The sequence below is a fragment of the Arthrobotrys flagrans genome (assembly GCF_004000055.1).
Source record: "Arthrobotrys flagrans strain CBS H-5679 chromosome Unknown unitig_1, whole genome shotgun sequence".
Taxonomy (NCBI): Eukaryota; Fungi; Ascomycota; class Orbiliomycetes; order Orbiliales; family Orbiliaceae; genus Arthrobotrys; species Arthrobotrys flagrans.
In genome coordinates, this window is record NW_027137556.1 from 6,358,433 (window position 1) to 6,378,070 (window position 19,638).

The 19,638-nt window shown below is 45.1% G+C and overlaps 3 protein-coding genes across 3 annotated transcripts; 2 read left to right on the plus strand and 1 right to left on the minus strand.

The window, feature by feature from the left end:
• Window positions 1-7,434: 7,434 nt before the first annotated feature.
• DFL_009861 (uncharacterized protein) lies at window positions 7,435-8,364 on the plus strand (the record flags this gene model as incomplete). Its single annotated transcript, XM_067639810.1, has 1 exon — window positions 7,435-8,364. The coding sequence occupies one exon, from the start codon at window positions 7,435-7,437 to the stop codon at window positions 8,362-8,364; it is 930 nt and encodes a 309-aa protein (XP_067487561.1).
• Window positions 8,365-11,729: 3,365 nt separating this feature from the next.
• DFL_009862 (uncharacterized protein) lies at window positions 11,730-12,822 on the plus strand (the record flags this gene model as incomplete). The annotated part of the gene is made up of 4 exons (XM_067639811.1): window positions 11,730-11,735; window positions 11,812-12,333; window positions 12,422-12,701; window positions 12,764-12,822. The coding sequence occupies 4 exons, from the start codon at window positions 11,730-11,732 to the stop codon at window positions 12,820-12,822; spliced, it is 867 nt and encodes a 288-aa protein (XP_067487562.1).
• Window positions 12,823-17,479: 4,657 nt separating this feature from the next.
• On the minus strand, window positions 17,480-18,313 carry DFL_009863 (uncharacterized protein; the record flags this gene model as incomplete). Its single annotated transcript, XM_067639812.1, has 1 exon — window positions 17,480-18,313. The coding sequence occupies one exon, from the start codon at window positions 18,311-18,313 to the stop codon at window positions 17,480-17,482; it is 834 nt and encodes a 277-aa protein (XP_067487563.1).
• Window positions 18,314-19,638: the final 1,325 nt, after the last annotated feature.

The window sequence follows — 19,638 nt, forward strand, 5'->3', positions numbered from 1 at the left end:
CGGCCATTTAGAAGACGCAGCAGTATTGTCCTGCAAAAAACTCAGCGGTATCGGAGTATCGACAAACGGTGATCCCATTAGGACATCGGTACATCATAGCCTTCCAGAGACCACACGACGCCTCGGGCTTTCTTCCATCGATCAGGAACGAGTCTGTGCTCTTGCTGAAGCACTCTGAAACCTTCTTTAGTAATTCTAGAAGAAGCATTGATGATCTTTACGAAATGACAGGGCTGAAAGGCTTCGTTGTGTGGCTCTGTGGATTAGACGGCTGGAGTCTGTGCCCCGCACCGACGACTCCTCTGGAGAATAGGTATGGCGCACGGAGAACACACAAAATACTTCGTCCATGCAAGGAAGTTTCCCCACACCGTCGCCAACATCGATCGATTTTACCCCATTGTCAGTGAGTTTTCCTAATGGTGGCATCTTCCGTCCAGACCAACTCCAGGTTATTCCAAACAGAAAATATGTAGTAGACGAAGGATCGGAGGAAGAGTTACTCGATTTCAGTGTCAAGACATGGATGGTGCGGTCCGGGTATTTGGGGTACAGCAGCAGGGCATCCAGCGAACCGCGTGATCATATCCATCGTCCGAAGACCTCATTGGTTGGGTTAACAGCAAATGTGGGTCCTACCCACTCGGCTAATCCTGAAGAACAAACCAGGGCAACAAGATATCGGAAATTTTGCTGGTGAGTTTAGAAATACTTTTTTTTTACTTTGGCGATGTACACTAACGGGATAAAATCATCCCACTGTTATACTCTTTGTGAGGCTTATTAACAGGATTTCAGTATATCGTCCATTTTCGTCGATGATACATCCTGCATCTTGACCTGCACGTCGCCAGAACCAGGAATTCTCCCTTCGATCAACTTTCACCACTCTCACAAAACTTTCCGTTATCCTTCCCGATGTGAGTTTTGAGATGAGACTCGTAGGGCCCTCTTCAACCCCTTCCCGGTTCCGCATAATTATTTGACCGTTAGGGGCGATTCGATTTAATTCATGGCCATGGAGCTCAACACGTTCTCGGCAACAATTTTCGCTGCTGCCGCGCGGGCCATATGGTTGCTGCTTTGCGTGAAACCGGGAAGACTAGGTTTTCTCGCAGGTCACTTATCAGATTGTCTACAATACATTGCAGCAACTACCGTGTAGCAACTGGGGGAAATATCCCTCATTAATTCCGCTTATTGACGTAATGCAGCTATGAAGCGACTCGCTTCTCGGCCCTAGAAAGGGGTCATGAATGAGGCCTTTGTAAGACTCTTATCTCCTCTCCTGAAAACGTGCTGGAGTTTATTCAGAGGAGAAGGCCATTCTGAAATGGAATTAATCGAAACATTCGATCTCTACGTACAATACAGCCGAAGCTGGCCCTAGGATTCGATAGTTCGTTGAAGTTTGCATTGAATGGTCCGCTCTTAACCCAATGAATACAGCCGCCTGCGGCCTTTGTCCTCAGTTGCCACAATTGAGGCGCTAATCGCTTGGCCTGATTTTGGAGCACAGAGTGGGCCGATTTCACGGCTAAGATTACAGATGTCTTGCCACTCGGTCCCGCAATAACGTTGATCCGATTTAAGCCACGGATGTGGGAATTCTAATGGTTCGAATCAGCATCTGTATTGGGAGATTCGGACTTGAGGCTGGATCTGGGGGTAAAGCTAATGTTCAGAAGCGCCACTCGAAGCTGTTGCATCCAAAGCCTCAAGGGTCTGCATGCATCCTTCTAGCTTACGGCGCTTGATGTTTGGCAGTGACACTAGTTGTGGCCTGACAAAATGTTCCGCCAAACCCACTACTAGTTGTATTCGTATCGACTTTATCAAAATGAAACGGATGACCCTGGACATTCTACCAACAACATATCAAAATCGATTATTATGGGACCATCCGCTCGATATAACTCACTGTGGGCAGTAATAGCCGAACCACTTGTTTGGGGTTCACCGAAATGCTGACATCGTAGTTTCTACTCCATCTAGATCATAGCACCGGAGGGCCGGAAAAACTCTATGGGTTCCGAAGTAACCATAGCTTAGCCTACGCTGCAGCAAACTCCGTGCTCCTACAGCAAATGCAACTGTTCATGTGAGATTGCGCAGAATTTTTTTTATGTATGCAACCTCGAAAATTTTGTAGGTGGTGCTGTTAGTGCAGGTGTGGCCACAATAGTGGCTTCGATTCCAAGTGGTCATCTGAGGCTTTCGAACGCGCATAGGCCTCCATTATCCATACAAGGATACTCCGGCCCTCTATTTTTCCGAAGTTCTCCGTCTCTTGTGTTTGTGAAACCCCAGACGCTTTGTCCTCGTGATGTTTGACCAGTCCACTTTCGGCTACCAAAGCCTTCTAGAAAAATAAAATGAAGGTGGCTAGAAATTCGTTTGAGTAAATGCAGCTTGATCACATCGTTATTATGCACCCCAGAGTACCGATCGTGGAGGGATACGACATTATTGTGATACTTTGTTGCATGAACTCGCAGAATTTCATCTCGTCACGGGGTCGGTTGCGAGTTCACACCGGGGCCAACCCCGCTCATAGGATAATACGACTATTCAGGGATTGGGACTGACGAGAGGTTAAAACTGTTTTTGAGGCGGGTGCCTGGCCTGGATGTGCTCAGTAAAGACCTTATCTGAGCTCATAGAACAATATAACTGAACATCTGGCATTTGATACTGGCTGTGTCTTATTCGTAAGGCAGTATAATCATCGTCACGTCACCTGATCGCGAAACTATTACTATCAATATTATGAGTGGCTCTCAGATCGCTAAATTAGCTGCTATATAATATAACCTACTGAATATTACCTAGGTAGTTGGTGATATGATACGAGAAGATGAGCATGGTTCCCAAAGCACCCCGCTTTTAAATACATGGCTGGATTAATGAAAATCGCCAAATTTTGCAGACATATTGATCTTTAAAATGTGATACTTGTGTTTTCTCGTTCACTTCCTAGGCATATATTCCGTGTCCATTTCAATATGAATATATATCTTGGACTGGAACCTGAGCCACATATGAACTACCAAATTGCCCCATACATGAAAGAATGAATGTAATATCAAGCAGCCTCTTAAGAACCACTGTTTCGAAACTTGATTAGCTCGGTCGAATTCAAGTTCTGGACCAAGATGTATTCTATGGGAGAGGCGTTTCCCCACTTCCAACGTCCCGCCAAAGTTCCAAAATCACTCGGCAAAGGAGATTCAGGCCAATCCTTGCCTAGTAGAATGATACCAACCCGGGATAGCTTTTCCTTTCTAAATCAATGTCTATCTGACATGTCTATTTGTGCCATCTGTGGCGGCTGAATTGCCTCGTGCAGCAAGCTATTATAGAAATTGCGGGTCTAAGGTTTAGGCCTCCTTGTGTCAAAGGTACTGTGCAGTCCACCATAAAAACTTTTTTTCCCTCCTCCTTAATTTTAAAACTCCCAATATCGATGTAGACGCTTATCCGATTGACCAACTCTCATACTTTTAGCCATTCTCAGTATCATAGACCACGCTGGTTCTAATTCTGCTCCCCAATGTGACGTGCGAGCATACCCCGTCAGGTGGGGATTCCATCTGTTCCACCATCGAAGGGTATAGCCGTCTTCTCAACAGGCGCTATAGCGCTAGCCTGCAGTTCTATACCCTTGGAAGATATGACAGTTATTCTCACCAACAATCGGAAGAGCTCTGTGTATGCTACGGTCTATCCTTTCCAAGCTAGCCAACAAACGCTTAAATATGAATTCGCCGACACTTCTCCGGATTTTCAGCAAGGTATATTGGCGAGGAAGGAGCTAGTATCTTTTCGTTAATGTTCGGAAAGACTCCATCGACATCTTCCGTGTATTGAAAAACGGCAAAGTGTCGAAGATCAGTTGACAGGATGGGTTCTCCACATTTCTTCTCCGCATTTCCTGGCACAGACGCAAGATTTTTACTCTGTAGCCGGCCCAGCCTTCAGCCTCCTTTGCCTTAAGCTCGGGTATTCGCATCGAGCTTCAGCTCAGCTACAGCCGAAAATTAACTGTCCGAGGAATTGTTGCATCTTGCCAACAACACATGTCCATGACCCGGTTGCTTTTTTTCTCCGCTTGACCTGATGCTTGTGGCCATATGGCCGCGTCCATGGACGCCGGAGTAAAGTTCTTACCGTTTCTGCATTCATAAATTCAAACGTTTCTACATTATCTGCAAACTAGGAACATTTTCACCACGCGTGATGCAGGCTTAAGACGCACATACATTTAATATACGAGGAGAAAAAACCCCGATAGTTACAAGGGTTGCATATATACGGCGGCAAAAGATTTTCTCAGTCCCATGTAGTTGCAGGATTTTAGCTTGGAACAAACTTGGCCATAGGACCAATTCCATTAGCCCGTGGCCAATAATTGTCTTGATAACAATCACTGAAGCTATGGCCTGTACAAGATGAACTTCAAGCCATGATATCATCGTATGTTACCGTGACACCATCAAATTCCGAACCTAGTAATTCTCATATTACTATACATCCAAGAGGGGAGTGTGGGAAACAGTGCAGCAATGTGATTCGGACAATATGGCTAGCTTCGCCGCTCACAATAGAATATTCGAACGTAGACAGCAATTTTGGAAGAATGGTTAACGGTTGTTCTCAGACCAGAGGCTGTAACTATCACCCTGCGTTTTAGAACGCTGAACCGATCCTATCAGCTACATTATAGACTCTAGTTTTCTCAAATTTAGTCTATCTACCCATGTCTCGGCGTATAGCCGTCGTCCGTGCTCAGATTGAAATTGTCAATGATGTGCAGAGCTAGCTCTGTAGATGGCCAGCAATCCCGGAAGACGCAGAATCTCCTATTCAGGCCTTGCTACTTTCTTCACTTGATAACCCCCCAAGAATTCTGGGAAAAATTTCCTCGGATCTATCATTTAATCAATACAATCTATTAAAGGCTCGGGCCACAAAGGTCAAGCTCGCCCGTTTCTCAAATTGCAGCGAAGAAATCTTTGGGTATGTGTATTCTAAGCCTACCGTCCGTGGTATTGTGCTTTCAATTACTCAATACAATGCAAGAGCCGTTACAAATGTAAGCTTCTCTATCAACGTGCAATGACTCTTTGACTCTTGATAGGCTCTCCGATTTATGGCGTCTATTTCTAACAAAGCCTCCCGATGCACAGGCCTGTGTACACATTTTTGGACTGCCGCCGATGACGATGACGGTGACCAACTTAGCAGACTATATTAATATTCAACGGCGATATTACAATATAGAAAACTTTCGAAGGACCTAGACCCTACCAAAAGAGCTTTCATCTGCCCGCGACGTTGAATGTATCAAATATTGGGGGAAAACAGCATACCAGCTGGCAAACTCGTAAGCTACGCAGCTGCGGAGTATCAGCCACATAGCTGCCCGAACGCGGACACGTTCTAACATTGACCATTCTTGGGTCTTTGTCCGATCAAAGACACATAATTTCAAACCGCGGTATAAATATAACGCTACGATGCCAATGTGGAGTGGTCCACTACGTTAGTGGGTCAACACTGATATATTTCTCACATGTATGCCCTGGGATTGACATTCACGTAGAATCTCTCGATGAATACCTAGACATGCGGAAGGCAACCAAGCCCGAGACAAGTTGCGAAAGTTCCTAGATGACGAGAGAATCGTACAATAATCTGTCGCTCGGAAAAACAAGGGGCGGCGAGAGTGGATTCAATGTAATTGATACTTCGAGATTTTCTAGAAGAGACGGGGCTCAAAGTTTCTTCCTTGCCAAATCCCCTTGGTTGAATCCACTCGTTGGCCTGTAACGATCAAGCTTGAAACTGGTAGCTAAACTTAAAAATTCCAACGTCAGCAATGAGCGAGGCTCTTCCTTCACTGTACTTAGAGTTTCGTTTCAGAAAAATAAGGGGCATCGATCCTGCAGTTACATGCGATGAATCGACCAACTCCCATAACATTGGCTGATTCAAAAATGGTGGCCTAAGCTGTTGCCAATCTTTCATGGGAGAGATTCTCCACCAAAGACAATTATCCTTCGCCGGGAACCGTCTGTGCGAGTTACCAACAAGAGAAGGAGCTTTGGTAACAACTTTTCGCCGTTCAAGCTTCCCATGAGTTCCGCTCCTAGAAATGTGATATTAATTTGCGTTCCCGCACAGACATCGAAAGGAACATTCGAAGAATACCGACACTCAACAGCCGAGGAGTTTCACCGAAGCTGTGGGGCTTTTAGTGCCGCTCGGACCCTAGACCCTCATTTGATCCGATACACGGGTTGTCACAGTTTCATTGTGGCGACACCATTTTAAATACAAATCTGCGCTGTAGTGCGGAAAAATACGCTGGAAATAAGCGTAAACATCAGATGAATTCAGACGAAGAATAAACTCCCAAAAGGACGGAAAGTTGCTTCACCGAAACCCAAATTCTCGGTATTAGTATCTTTTACCAGTCTCGTTTGAACAACGAGCCGAAAGAACCGAAAGAGCCGGTTAATTAACAACCGTGCTATGCAGGGGACTTGATCGGGTCAGTGTTGACGTAAAATCAGGCCGAAGTGAGAACCCGTGAGAGCTCCATGACGGGATGTAGCAAATAAGCCAGCTAAGCACTACAGCTGGCGCCCCGGCTATACTTGTCCGATTAACTCAGCTCCCAGCTTGCGCTTGCTTGCCAAGTCGAAGCTCGTGCACTTGAGCACGTTGGCTCTTGCGTCGCGTTGATGAGGCCTACGTACTTAAAGCACATAGTAAAAGGGCCTAGAAATACAGAGCAAATTTCAGGGTTCAGACTTAGACCCAGATACGTTATTGAGTAGTCGCCTGGTGTCTCTCTATGAGAGGATGACGCCGCTTGTAGTTGAGGTCCTCGTAAGTACTCATTGGGGCCTGTTTTCGACAAAATTTAGTGCCTGGCTTGTGATAGGCTGACTTGTTGCTGACGTTGTGGGTGTTTGTAAGCCGGATGTTGAAATGACTTCCGAGATCCGGCGCCTTTCCGAAAGCGGTATCATCATCTGTTGGATTATGCGTGTTGCAACAACTGTAGCGTGGTTCATCATGATTCAATTGATGGGCAGCCCGCAACGGCCGGATACTACCCCTCCCGATGATTGCGGGGTTGGTGCACGCGGTGATGAGCGTGAGTGAGAAACATTCGCGGTGGCGTGTGGAACTTGCATGATTTGGAAAACCTCTGCTCTGAGGAATCCTATATAAAGAGTATTGCATGGCAGACTTTAAGATCAATTCAGCATCATAATTAGCTACGTTTCGATCGCTCGCGTTCAATACAATATATATCACAGAGTTTCGACTTTCAAGAACTTACAATTATATACAATTACATAAACTACCCCTGAGTAGCCTCAAATCTAGCGTCTGACTTATTCTAGTAATTCAATCAAAATGAAGGTTCTCGTTCTTTCTGCTACCGGTTGTATGGGCTCTGGCCTCGTCGAGGCCCTTAAGGACGACCCAAACCACCAACTCTCCGCCTTTACCCGTAATCCCGATTCCGACGCCGCAAAACCTATCAGGGATGCTGGAATTACGATCTTTAAGGGCGACTTTAGTGACAAGGAGGCACTCAACAAAGCCTTCTCCTCGGGATTCGATGCGGTCTTCTTTACTATCTTCCCCGACCTTACAGGCGGCGACGGCGACATCGAACAGGCCGAGAATATCATCGACGCAGTCAAACGCCACAAGGTCAAGCAGGTTCTCTATGGGTCGGTTGCAAGGACTGGAACCCAAGAAAGCTTCGATCGGGCTTACGCTAATCTCCCAGAGAATAGCTTCCTGAGGGTCTACTGGCCTAAGAAGTGGAAGATTGAGGAGTTAGTTCGTTCCTCCGGCGCTGATTGGACAATCATCAAACCTCCAAACTTTATTCAGAATCTCGTTTTGCCGCACTATGTGGCCATGATGTTCCCGGAACTACCAACCACTCTCACCATCAAGGATGCTACGGACCCAAATCACCCCCAATGGTGGGTCGACGGTAGCGATACTGGCAGATTCGCAGCCGAGGCTGTTAAGAACCCCGAGAAATTCCGCAACAAGGATATCACTATTGGTACGGAACTTCTTACTATGAATGATATAGTTGAGAAGTTGAGAAAAGCGACGGGGAAGGATGTCCAGTTGTACAAATGGCCTGCTGACGAATGGGAGGCTACGAAGACGCACTTTATGCATAGTGTTAAACGTGGATTCTCGGAATTTGGATACGACCCTGAGGGAGGAAATCCCACAGAATATGGGTTTGAATTCACACCAATTTCCAAGTGGCTCGAGGACGAGAAGAATCAAGAAGGCACCTGGTTGGCGAAATGATTGGGAAATGTAGATACTCAGAAATCACGGTATGCGTGGGCGGGACATTGTGAGGGATCCAAAGCCCAATCACATGTTGGATTGGCTGTACTGTTCGAGTTGTTTTGAAGACTGTTATATTATCCGCCTTTGATATAAAATTTATTTCATCATTTACTTTCTCTTTTTCACAATTATTTCTCTTCTTCCGCTCTTTTATTATCCCATGGCAACTGACACCGGTTTCTGAACATTTGAAACATCACATTGCTATGTTTGTACCTGTTGGCTTGTGAGATAGTCCCTAATAATGCTAGTTAACTTCTGCCAGCTGTCGATTATCTACTCAAGTACCGAAGGGTCAAATGGCTTGACGGCGGTTGCAATTGGGTCTCCGCCACGTTGGATATATGTAAGTGCTTACTTAGGTTGGCTATACATATCGTGACGTCGTTGGTGTATATCGTAGGCGTAGGTATATATAGTTGGTCTCGAGGCTATCGCCTTCAGGCCTAGGTGGAATAGCAGAATAACATTATTCGGAGTATTAATAGCAATTAGGGATCAGCCCAAGTATATTATCCCACGTGTGCAACCATGCTTCAACCCAGATCAGGGTCTCTGCCCGTCGATCTTTCAGCGGGGAGCAACATGAAGATCCTTGACTGTTAGTTGCAAAGATGACCAAGGCGGGCTCCCGTAGCCGTGTCCTCTTCGTGCTACTTCAACATCATCCGTCGCAATTCGCACGACTAACTTGTTCCGCCTTCGTTTCGACACCGCTCCAGATCTAGAGCTCTCATTTGCAAGGAGCCGCGAAAGGCTTAATTCAAGTTTATACACCATTGCTATTACTACGAGCTATTGCCTGAAGACAGGCACTGCACCGCGTATCTCAACCGGCTGGTCGCAAGCCATCCACTCGTTTCAATTTCGACATCCCGACTGAACACGTGCGAGCGCAGTCTCGTCATCAAACTGTGTTAGTGCAGTGTGAGCGCACAAGGCCTAAGGACTCGCTCGACAGCACATATATGTAATAATGGTCTTGGATGGACCATACCCGTGATATAGTGGCTCGATGGAGCGCGTCATCCATGATACTTTTCTTCCCAAGTCATGAAGATGTAGACGGTATGTTCTTGATACCCCATCAAAGCTTTCGCGCGCAAAGAAAAATGGGGAACTCAAGTTCTTTCGCGAAAATATATATTTTATTCGCCTCAACTTCGATCTTTCAGAAATCAATCAGAAAACGGTTCGATCGCTTCGTGTTCTTCCATATCTATTCCGTCAATTGCAGCGGACGACATTCTAGATCGACACCCGAGGGTGGTTCCTCGATTAGCAAACTTGTTCGGTCGATTCAAAACATGGATAATTGCTTCACACCACTAGAAGATAGCGATAGTGCCACTGAAACCACCTGTATGAGTCAATGTGGAAGTTTAATGAGTTCTCCGGGGCATGGAAACGCTTGGCCAATACCTGGGTTTGGAGTCAAGACTGCCATTAGTAAGCTAAAGGTATCGTGAAAGGGCAAGCGATGAAGTATAAATTTGGTGGAAATACAAGAGAATACCTCCTTGGGCTGAGATATCTGTACATGTAAAAGTGCCGACATCATTACTGGAATGGTGTCATACACAACTCCTCTTCGTTATTGGATCAATTGATTGAACTACTGACCGTTTTGGCGGGCGGATAGTGCGCTACGGCTTCTCGTCGTAAAATTCAAGAGCCTAGTAGATTCTAATGCTCAAACAAAAACAGATCTGCAATGTTACTGTCCATTTCTTCGAGCCCGATTGGAAACAGTTAACAGCTATGCCATCGGCTATAGAGACACCTGTACATGTATACACTTGCATCTGCATAAAACCGAAAACTGGCCCCGGCCACTTGAATTCCGAATCACAATTCTGGCCCTTTCGATTTTCGGAATAAGGGAAACACTGACTTGAACAACTTACCAAGGAAATCGTCGTGCATGTATCATGTTATGCAGTTTCCACAATATAAAACTAGTGTTCAGATAAGAGGGACACTTGTGGGCTAGATGCATGCAAAATATCAAAGCAGCTAGCTTGATGGTCACTAGGTAGCATATATTAGATATATTAAGAATATTGGGGCTGCATTGCTATGTTACTAGTGTCGAGGATATATAGACTACGCCGAAGCAGGTATCTGTAACCTAAAGTGGCTTAATAGGAGTTAAGAATCTTGCAATGTTACCAGAGGCAACCGATGCGACTATCGTATCAGGACTCTTTGTTCATCCGCTTTCTCCCAGCCTAGACAGCCTAGAATCAGGAGCAACCCGTTGCCTAACGGCCATGTTTTTCAGCTAGTTTACACTTTTTTTTTAATTATTGAAAACGAAGTAAATATGACCTACGAAAATGTTGGGCTAGATCTGAGCTGTATAGCGTAAAAAAAGGATGGCGCACTCGCTTGGTTACGGAAATGCAGTAGTCCAGCGGCCCATCAAGGGGGAATTCGCTAGGACTAGACCTGTGAAGGTGGGCACCAAGGAAACTTTGGTTCCTTTCAGGCCTAGTCGTGCTAGTATGCATGGTTTGCAGCAGCTTTTACCGAATCCGATACGAGATCTTGAGCGGCAAGAAATATTCCGAGCCTGTGTGACCTTACAAAATAACACAAGACTTGGAAGGTACTCGTGGAGTCGAAGGTTATGTCGATGTATATCTATATTTACACATAGCATGAAGAGGCGAAACCTTCAATTTTTTGTAACTTTTCTGCCAGGCCGTTAACCTTCTTTTTTTCTCGAATAGCATTAAAAAAAAATATGCGAATACCATAGATCCCACGTTTAATCGGGGCGTTTGCTGTCACGAGTGAGCCTATGTTTCAATTGGTACAATTGGGATCTCCGTCTCTGACCGGACGCTGCTAAATTTGTTAGTGCTCAGCACACTTGCAACATGTACACTTGGGAAGCATTATACCTGAGTTACGGACACTAATGCTCGAGAGGAGCGCGTCTGTTTCCTATCGATATTGCTATTCTAGCAGAAGCAATTTCGTAAAAGTGAGGGCAAAAAAACCTATATCTTTTGCCTCATGCCCGCAGCGGCCGCTGGCCCAATTGCTGAATACTGTGTTGTACGAAGTTACTTGCATATAATATATTTTTGCTTTGTCTCAACTTTTTTTTTGGGGGTTCTGATAACTGTCTGCGGTGCGGGAATACGACTTCGCCAGAACATCTCTAAGGGCGGTGTGTGGAAATATTTAAATCGGCGAATAAGAACACTCGACGGGACAAGGATCCACATCACATTGGTCATCCGAACTTAGTTCTTAAGACCATTTCCATATACCCTTCTATATAAGCACTCTAAGGTGCCCCTCATAAAATGGCTGCAAGTATCCCGGTAAACGCCAAATCGAGACCTCCAAGAAAGCTCCTAACCGTAGCATTATTATTTTGTTTAGCAGAGCAGATCCAGATCGTGCAGTCCGATGGGTACTGTTCGAGCGCCAGAACCCGACCTCGAGAAGGGTGCCGAACTCGAAGAAGAAGTGAACCCTACACAAGCTTTCTTTAATGAAGTCGCCGTTCTCCGACAAGAAAATAAAGATATTCAAGCCAAGATCCAGATTATCCGCGAACTCCAGGCAGAATCCCTTTCTAAAGTCACAGATGAAGAAACGGCAGCTGTTAATAACCAGATCAGTGCCCAAGTGGCAGAACTGTCGAAAATGAACGCGGAGATGACAAGGCGGATTAAGTTACTAGCATCGAAAACAAAGGAAGACTCCGATCACGCAAACCATGTGAAACTCATTGAGAAAGAGTTCAAGCAAGCGATCCATCGATATCAAGAAGTAGAAGTCGAATACAAGAAGAAGATGAGAGAGCAGCTAGCCAGGCAGTACTTAATTGTCAACCCCGATGCAACCGAGGAAGACATAAAGAAAGTGCAGGAAGAGGGCAATCAGCCAATCTTCTTGACTGCTGTATGTTTCTAACTTCCTGGCTCTGGTGCTAGATCTGTAGAGTTGTAACTCTATCAAAAGGATATATGACTAACTTGAGTCAACCTAGATCATGGATGCTCGAAGAGAACAAGGAAGCTCTGCATTGAACGAGGTTCGCAACCGCTACAAAGAGATCCAAAAGATTGAACAAACCATGGAGGAGCTAGCGGATCTCTTTACCCAATTGAATCAGCTTGTCTATCAGCAAGATGAGGCAATTCAGGAGAGTGAAGACAAAGCCAGAAAAACAGCAGAAGACGTCGAAGCCGGGGCAAATACGCTCGGAGTTGCTATTGAGCATGCAAAACGAGCTCGGAAGAACAAGTGGTGGCTGTTAATAATTGTTGGTAAGTGAGAAAATTTTGCGAGCCATAGTTGTGATGTATGGCTAACATTCGGTTTTCTTCAGTTATCATAATCATCATTATCCTATTTGCAGTTCTTTTCACTATAAAGCCGTGGGAATAATCTCAGCATCCATGGCTCGCCACTATGACGCATCGATCAATGAATATCTTTTTATCAACTGGCCGGCAGAACGCCATGACTCTCATTTGGCACCAAATCTATCGAATAGCTTTTATATCTCTGGGAACCTTTTTTTTTATCGAAAATTTAGTAATGTTTGGTGCGCATTGATATCGATGGGAATTTGAAAAAAATATCTGAATGATACCGTTGGCGTTTTTATCTTTTATCTTTCTATTATGACATGCGTACGCATTTTTATACTTCCGTTCTTGAAGCTCGCAGTGTTTTCTTTTTACCATATATTTTTTTTGATGATTAATGTATCAACCCATGGCCCATTTCATGACCACAACTTGGACTGTCACTCCTTTATTGGCTAATACATTAAATTTACCTCCCCACAGGAATCCGTTCCACAATGCTCTCAACAAGTTATGCAGCCAGGTATCGATGAATTAATAAGTATTCTTACTCGAAATTCAACATTGACTATAAGAGGATCTAGTATAGGAACTGCGATGCGCGATGCGTCAACTAAATCAGAGATATCAAGTCCAACCAGCCAACCAAGGAAAACGGTGACCCTCACAGACGGCTGTCTGTGGGGATCACCGTATTCTTCAGCAGTTCGCTGACTCTTAAACTCCGTTTTTCAACTTCTCTCGGTCTTTCCCGGAAATATCGACATTATTTTGTATCCAACCAGAAAACAGATGAAAACGGTAACCCCCACAGACGGTTGTCTGTGAGGGTCACCGTATTCTTCTGCCCCTCGTTGATACTGATGTTCGAGATTTCCAGAGAATTCGAGGACGACAGCTTCCCCTAACCAACACACCAAGGCATACGGTAGCCACCACGAAATATTGAGTATATATTTTTATGGAAAAGATATACCTCTACTCCTGTGGGGACCACCGTATGCTTCGGCTGCTCGTTGGCTTTGCATGTCATTGATTGATTCATAGCTAAGAAAGAAAGAGCCCAGGGGTCCTAGGAAATTAAACGGAATGGAGTTGAGGGACTAGAGGTGAGAGACAAGATGTAAGAGAGAATGAGATTTTGTGTGATGGATGGAAATTTTGGGGATTGAAGACGGCTACGGAGGTAGTATTTATACATTTTGAGGCGATCCTAATTATCTATTTTACGCTCTAGCTAACCAGTATACACAAAACCAGCTATCCACGAAATGCCTGCTTTGGTACCGGCTACCATCTCCCACGGGATATGCTCCACCATCCTCCCTAGAAGGGCCTCACAAAACCGCAGGCAGACGACGAAGTTGTTACACTAGCGTAGGATAGCGTACAAAGATCCGTATAGCGATCATTCTAGTGAGAAGGTACCTCTAGCGTCAACGTGCCACAGTTAAACCAATGGGAACTACCGTAGCATTACCGACGAGCTATTATCGACCAAATTTCTCACTATCATAAGCCCATTGACGAAATCACCAGGCTTCTAGATACGAAACATCTTTTTTCGCAATTTTTTCTTTGAGGGATAAAAAGATTCGATCACAAGCTCATCATCGGTCATTGACATAATGATTGGAAACGATTGGATACGTAGCTACACCTCGGAGATGAGCTCCCAACTAAAAATGAAGTCCAGACGACTTCCATTGGGTAGCTTGCCGGGGGGCTCTGTCAGGCAAACCCGCTTTAGCCCAGGCCCGCGCCCGCATTTTGCAGATTGCATATGCACAATGTTTTACTTTTTTGTGGAGTCTTAGACTTGTTCCGAGTGGATAAGAATCCATCTACGCTAGTTTCTTATGCGTATTTTTGCTCAGACAGAAGCTTGTGCTACCGGAGATGAGGTTTTTTTTAGTCTCTGTGGTCTTTTGATACTACGAAATGGCAGCACATGCTACGAAGGTAACGCATGGAGGTAGTTTCAGAATGTGGAGGATCTATCTAGCGTTGTCTATATGGATTTGAGACTGCCGTGTTACCGAGTAATACCGGAGATGAGGAAGGCGAGAGAATAGAATGGATATCAAGATCGAGATGGTCACGGAAAATAGATGCGAATACTATACCTCACTTTGTTAATTCGCTTCGCAGTTTGGTTCGTGCTTCGCCGTACGAAAGAACCATCACAGCCATCATTGCCTCTAGAGTATCTTCCCTTCCTGGATAAAAAATCCCCGTCCCGAGCCTCTCTCGCCAGCCCGAGTTCCAGAAAACCAGGGAAACTCAAGGAAAGACCCATCACCCCATTGTCTGCATGAGCATAATCAGTGCATCATTGAGGGCGATTTCAAACATATGACTTTGACAAAAAGCAATGTGGAAATCCCTGGAAGCCAGCAAATAGAGGTCTTGGACAGAGCCTTTTGTTGGGTTTTTTCGAAATTTCGCGTTGCGTTTTTGGAGAGGGACTAGGATCTTGCAGGCACCAGAGCAGACAGTCCGATGCTACCGCGAAACACGGTGACTCACGAATGCATGCTGCCCTTTTTTAGATGGTATACCTTCTCTGAGGCGAGTGTGGATTATTTGGAGGATTTCTTATGGCTTGGCTCAGAAGCGGGGTCAGATCCTGAGCTAGCATCGAAATTAATTGGAGTATGTCTGTTCGTCAAAATCATGAACTGGACGCTCTTTGTGGCAGCCACAAGAAGCTCGTCCACTCTGTTGTGGAAGGATGGTATTGTGCGTTGTCCCGTATAAAATTACCACAAGTCGATACTTAAGGGACGGTTATTTCTTGACGTCGCGTGTCGGGAAATAGTTTAACCACCTTTTTGTTCTTTTTTATTGTTTCGCCCTTGTCCTAGATAGCGGTTCGGTAGTCTTGGTCCCATGGCCCATGCAGTTGGCGTGGCTTCTATTTTGGCTTAATCATGGGTGCACCTGCGGTGGTCTCTGTATATCTAGGATTTTAATTGCTAACCCCGGTTCTTGCTGTCCGGTCTTTCGGCCTCTTCCTTTTCTGGGAATCGAGTCGCAGACCACCCAGGCCAGGAAAGGTCTGCTACACCGCTAGACTTTCCTAGCCTTACTTACCGGGATATAGATACAGTATAGCATACAGTCTATAGACGTCTGCGGGACCAGGTTAACGTTGCTGCTAGCTGCTAAGACTAAACAATGCCTACCTTCTTTCGCATCCGCACGGACGTAGAATGCAGAATCATGTCCTCTAATTCATTTATATTGCTATACACTACTTCTACGGAATTCTAGACTTAGAAGCCTGGGGAGGAGTTCAAGGCTGCATATTTCCCTCGAAGTGTGGAGACGTTAAAGAGCCCCTCTGGGACAAGTTTCAGAGGCGTTTTAGAATCCCACCCTATAGATACCTTGCCTATGATAACCGATTGGGATTGAGGATAAATGAACCGACAAATTCAAAGCCGACTATAGGACCAAGGTGCGTAGCTAACTCAATTAGTTAAGCTAATTTTATGCACATCCTCTCGCTAAGGCAATGCATATGTAATGCAAAGGCAATGCAGATGCAATAGGGACTCATTTCATGTACCCCCACTCCACTTACTGGAACCATTTATATTCACCCTATTAGATTAACATTAGGCCGGTCCGAGGAGTGAGGGGCAATGGTTAATGTGGAGATTGAGGGGCGCCGCTTATGGTTGTACAAGGTAGTAAGACAATGATATAATTGGCGCGATTTCAGGTCCCATGGGATTGACCTGTGGGGCGCCTCAGGCCTTTATATTAAGCATTTATTGTGGCCACTTGTCGTGTGGAGGCGATTTGTAAAAATGAGGTATGTCAAGTTCGAGAGAGTTGAGTCATTTTGATAGTAGGTACTTCTGGTATAGGAAAGTAGCGCTTATGCGGCAGACGTCACGCTATTGTGCGTGACATTTTTTATTTTTTTTATTTATTTTTATTCTTTGGAACTTGAGGTATTAATACCCTTTGATTGAACCTTTCGGCCGGAACGTTAAGAGTTCGTGTCTACATATGTTATACGGCTGTTATCAATAACAATTGATACAATTAGCTTTTAGAAATTGATATATCTTTTTTATTAGATAGGTATGAGCTCATGCGTGATATATCGATATCACGAGATGTATGTTATAGGGGCTTTATTTCAATCACGGGATGGATATTGAAATTTAGGGAGCTCGTCGGATGGATAGTTACACTTTCGTATATTCTCAAGAATTCGAGAAATTACATATACCGTGGTAGCCTCGAGTCCAGGCGTTCTTGAGGCGAAGATGCTGTTGGAATTGCCAGCAATGTTATGAATACGTATACCTATATCCACAGCCTGGTATATGAGGCGAACATATTAGGATAATCGGAAATATGAGAAATTAAAAAAAGAATAATATCGGTATACCGCAAATTGTCTGTAGCACGCGAAGAAAACTTTGAAAAAGAAACAAGGAAAAAGGATATTCTCAAGCCGAGGCACCTGGGATAATGGTAGGCTTGGGACTCCGAGACTAAGGCACAAGAATGATCACTAACTAATTTAATTTACAAAGAAAGGATAACGCAAATGAATTAATCGAATGATGATAACGAAGATAAATGATATTCGTGCGCGAGATACCCCAAAAGACACCGGTGACTGACTCATCTATATCCTTCTCCACCCGTATATCCAATTAACTTTTGCCCATTCACGGGCCCAGACACCCCATTCCTCTGCCATGGTATCACATACTCCTCTTTTTCTCTTCCCTCACAGCCTGCACCATCATTCTTGCCACCATAGTCTGCACATCAAACCCATGCCCCATCACACCGTCTCTTCCTATACCTGGGTGTGAAACATTGGGCATATTATTTGATCGAAGGAGGCCGTTGTGGTCTTGGTGTGGACCGAAAAAATATTCTGATGGAGCCGGTGGGCCACGACGGGATAGGATGGGGGTGTGAGATGGGGTTATGCGGTCGTCTTGCATGCCCAAAGAATGTCTTGAAGGATTTTGGAAGACGCGGAGTTGGATCACTACGTGGTCGGGACTGTGGTCCTTATGATTGTTGCCACTACCTGTGATTTGGAGTTGTGGGCCAGCTGAATGTTCGGATGAGATTATTTGGTAAGTGAACTGTGCTGGGTCTACGGTTACCGGTGAACTTTTTATAATCTTTTGAAGGATTTGAGGGCTTAAGGTCAGGAAGACGCTGTTCTCGAGGGGCTGGAAGTCGTAATATGGGACCTGCATTGGAAGGATCTCTCCAAGACCTCTTACGTGTGGACGGGGAGTTTCGGCAAGAATAGCGGCTTCGCTGGCCTTCTTTCGTTTTTGGAACTCGTTGTGTTCGAATTCAAGGCAGTCGCATAGACGACGGGAGAGATTCCACTCCCGTTCACCATATTGAGCGAAGGTTATATTGTGAGAATTATAATTGTAGCGTTTGAAGAGGATGTCGTAGGAAGATAGGACGGGGAAGGTGAAGTCTTGCACCATCTGCGTGTGAGCAAGAAAATCACTAAGACGAAGGAACCCGAGGGATTCTTCGATGTTCAAGAGGTTGTGTTTCATGTGTTTACGGTATTTGAGGTATGGGTTTTCTATATGTTCACGGGTAGGGTTTTGACCATTGTCGAGGCATTCAAGGACTAGTGAGACCTCAACGAAGGACTCTAAGAGTGTGAGGTAGGCGGAGATATCACGAATACCAAGCTCTTCATCGGTATTGTATTAAGAGATCTAGCGAGGTTGGAGCTCGCGTTCCCGGTCTCTTGGACCGAATTCATGGCGGAAGGGGTACCGAGCCGCGAAGGCTTCAGTTAAAGCTGCGCGGACATTGTATGTCTGTCCGTTTTTGATACGACGGAATAAAGTGACGACTACAATTCTTAAGGCTTCACTACCACCGAAGCGAGTAGGGGAGACGAGACGAACTTCATCCGCCTGTGGTTCCGGGGAACGAGCCTAAAGAACTACGGCTAGAGTAGTTGACAAGGGTGAAGAGATTTCATGTTTGCCCTGTGAAAATCACCAATATAAGCTCCAATTAGATAGATAGCCAGAGATTCTCTAAGCCCCAATGCAATGAATTTTGGAGACATCTAGATATTATTCTAGAAGGCTGGCATCGGCAGGGATGAGTTTAAATAGGCCGGGCCGAGAACTACCTGGTATGGTTGAAGTCGCAACATTGCCCTTCTAGTGCGCCCTGGTCCTGATTCCGCCATAGTGCATGCGTGTTTGCATGGCTAGTATCTGTCTAATCGAGCGCCAGACTCAAATATAACATTTTTACTCAAATACGTATTCGAGGCTGTCGTCCGCAGTTCCCATAAGGATCCATAACAGATGGTTAATTCTGCGTTGCCCTCTCAAAATGCAACAAAGTGCACCCCAATTACCATCCCAAGTGCGAATATTCCGAATTGAAGACGGGTAGAAAATAGAAGATAGAAAATAGCAAAAAATGAAAACATCATGCGGTAGTATCACAGTATTTTAGGCATTTTCGACTACTTCCTTAATTTCTGAGGGAGATAATGACATACTTGCTTGACAGCAAAGTCCCCTACAGCAGATCAGTACTTTGTAACCATGCAATCCACCAACAGAGCTCCGCAGAGAAACTAGGTACTGATCCTGAGACGGTTGCACAGCAGCCTCGGGACGCTGCATACATTCGTGCATAACGACGCAGCCACCTAGTCTGTCGGCTGCTTGTTTGACTGATTGCTTAAGTTGTGTTTCTTCCTGTTTCTTCTTCCTCCTTCTTCTTTCTCTTCCAATACCTACCAGCTAGGTATTCACCAATCTAGCAGGTATCATCACCTCCCTCGTCATCATCATCACCACCAAGACCGCTATCAACATCACCATCGGGAGGGTCACAGGTTTGC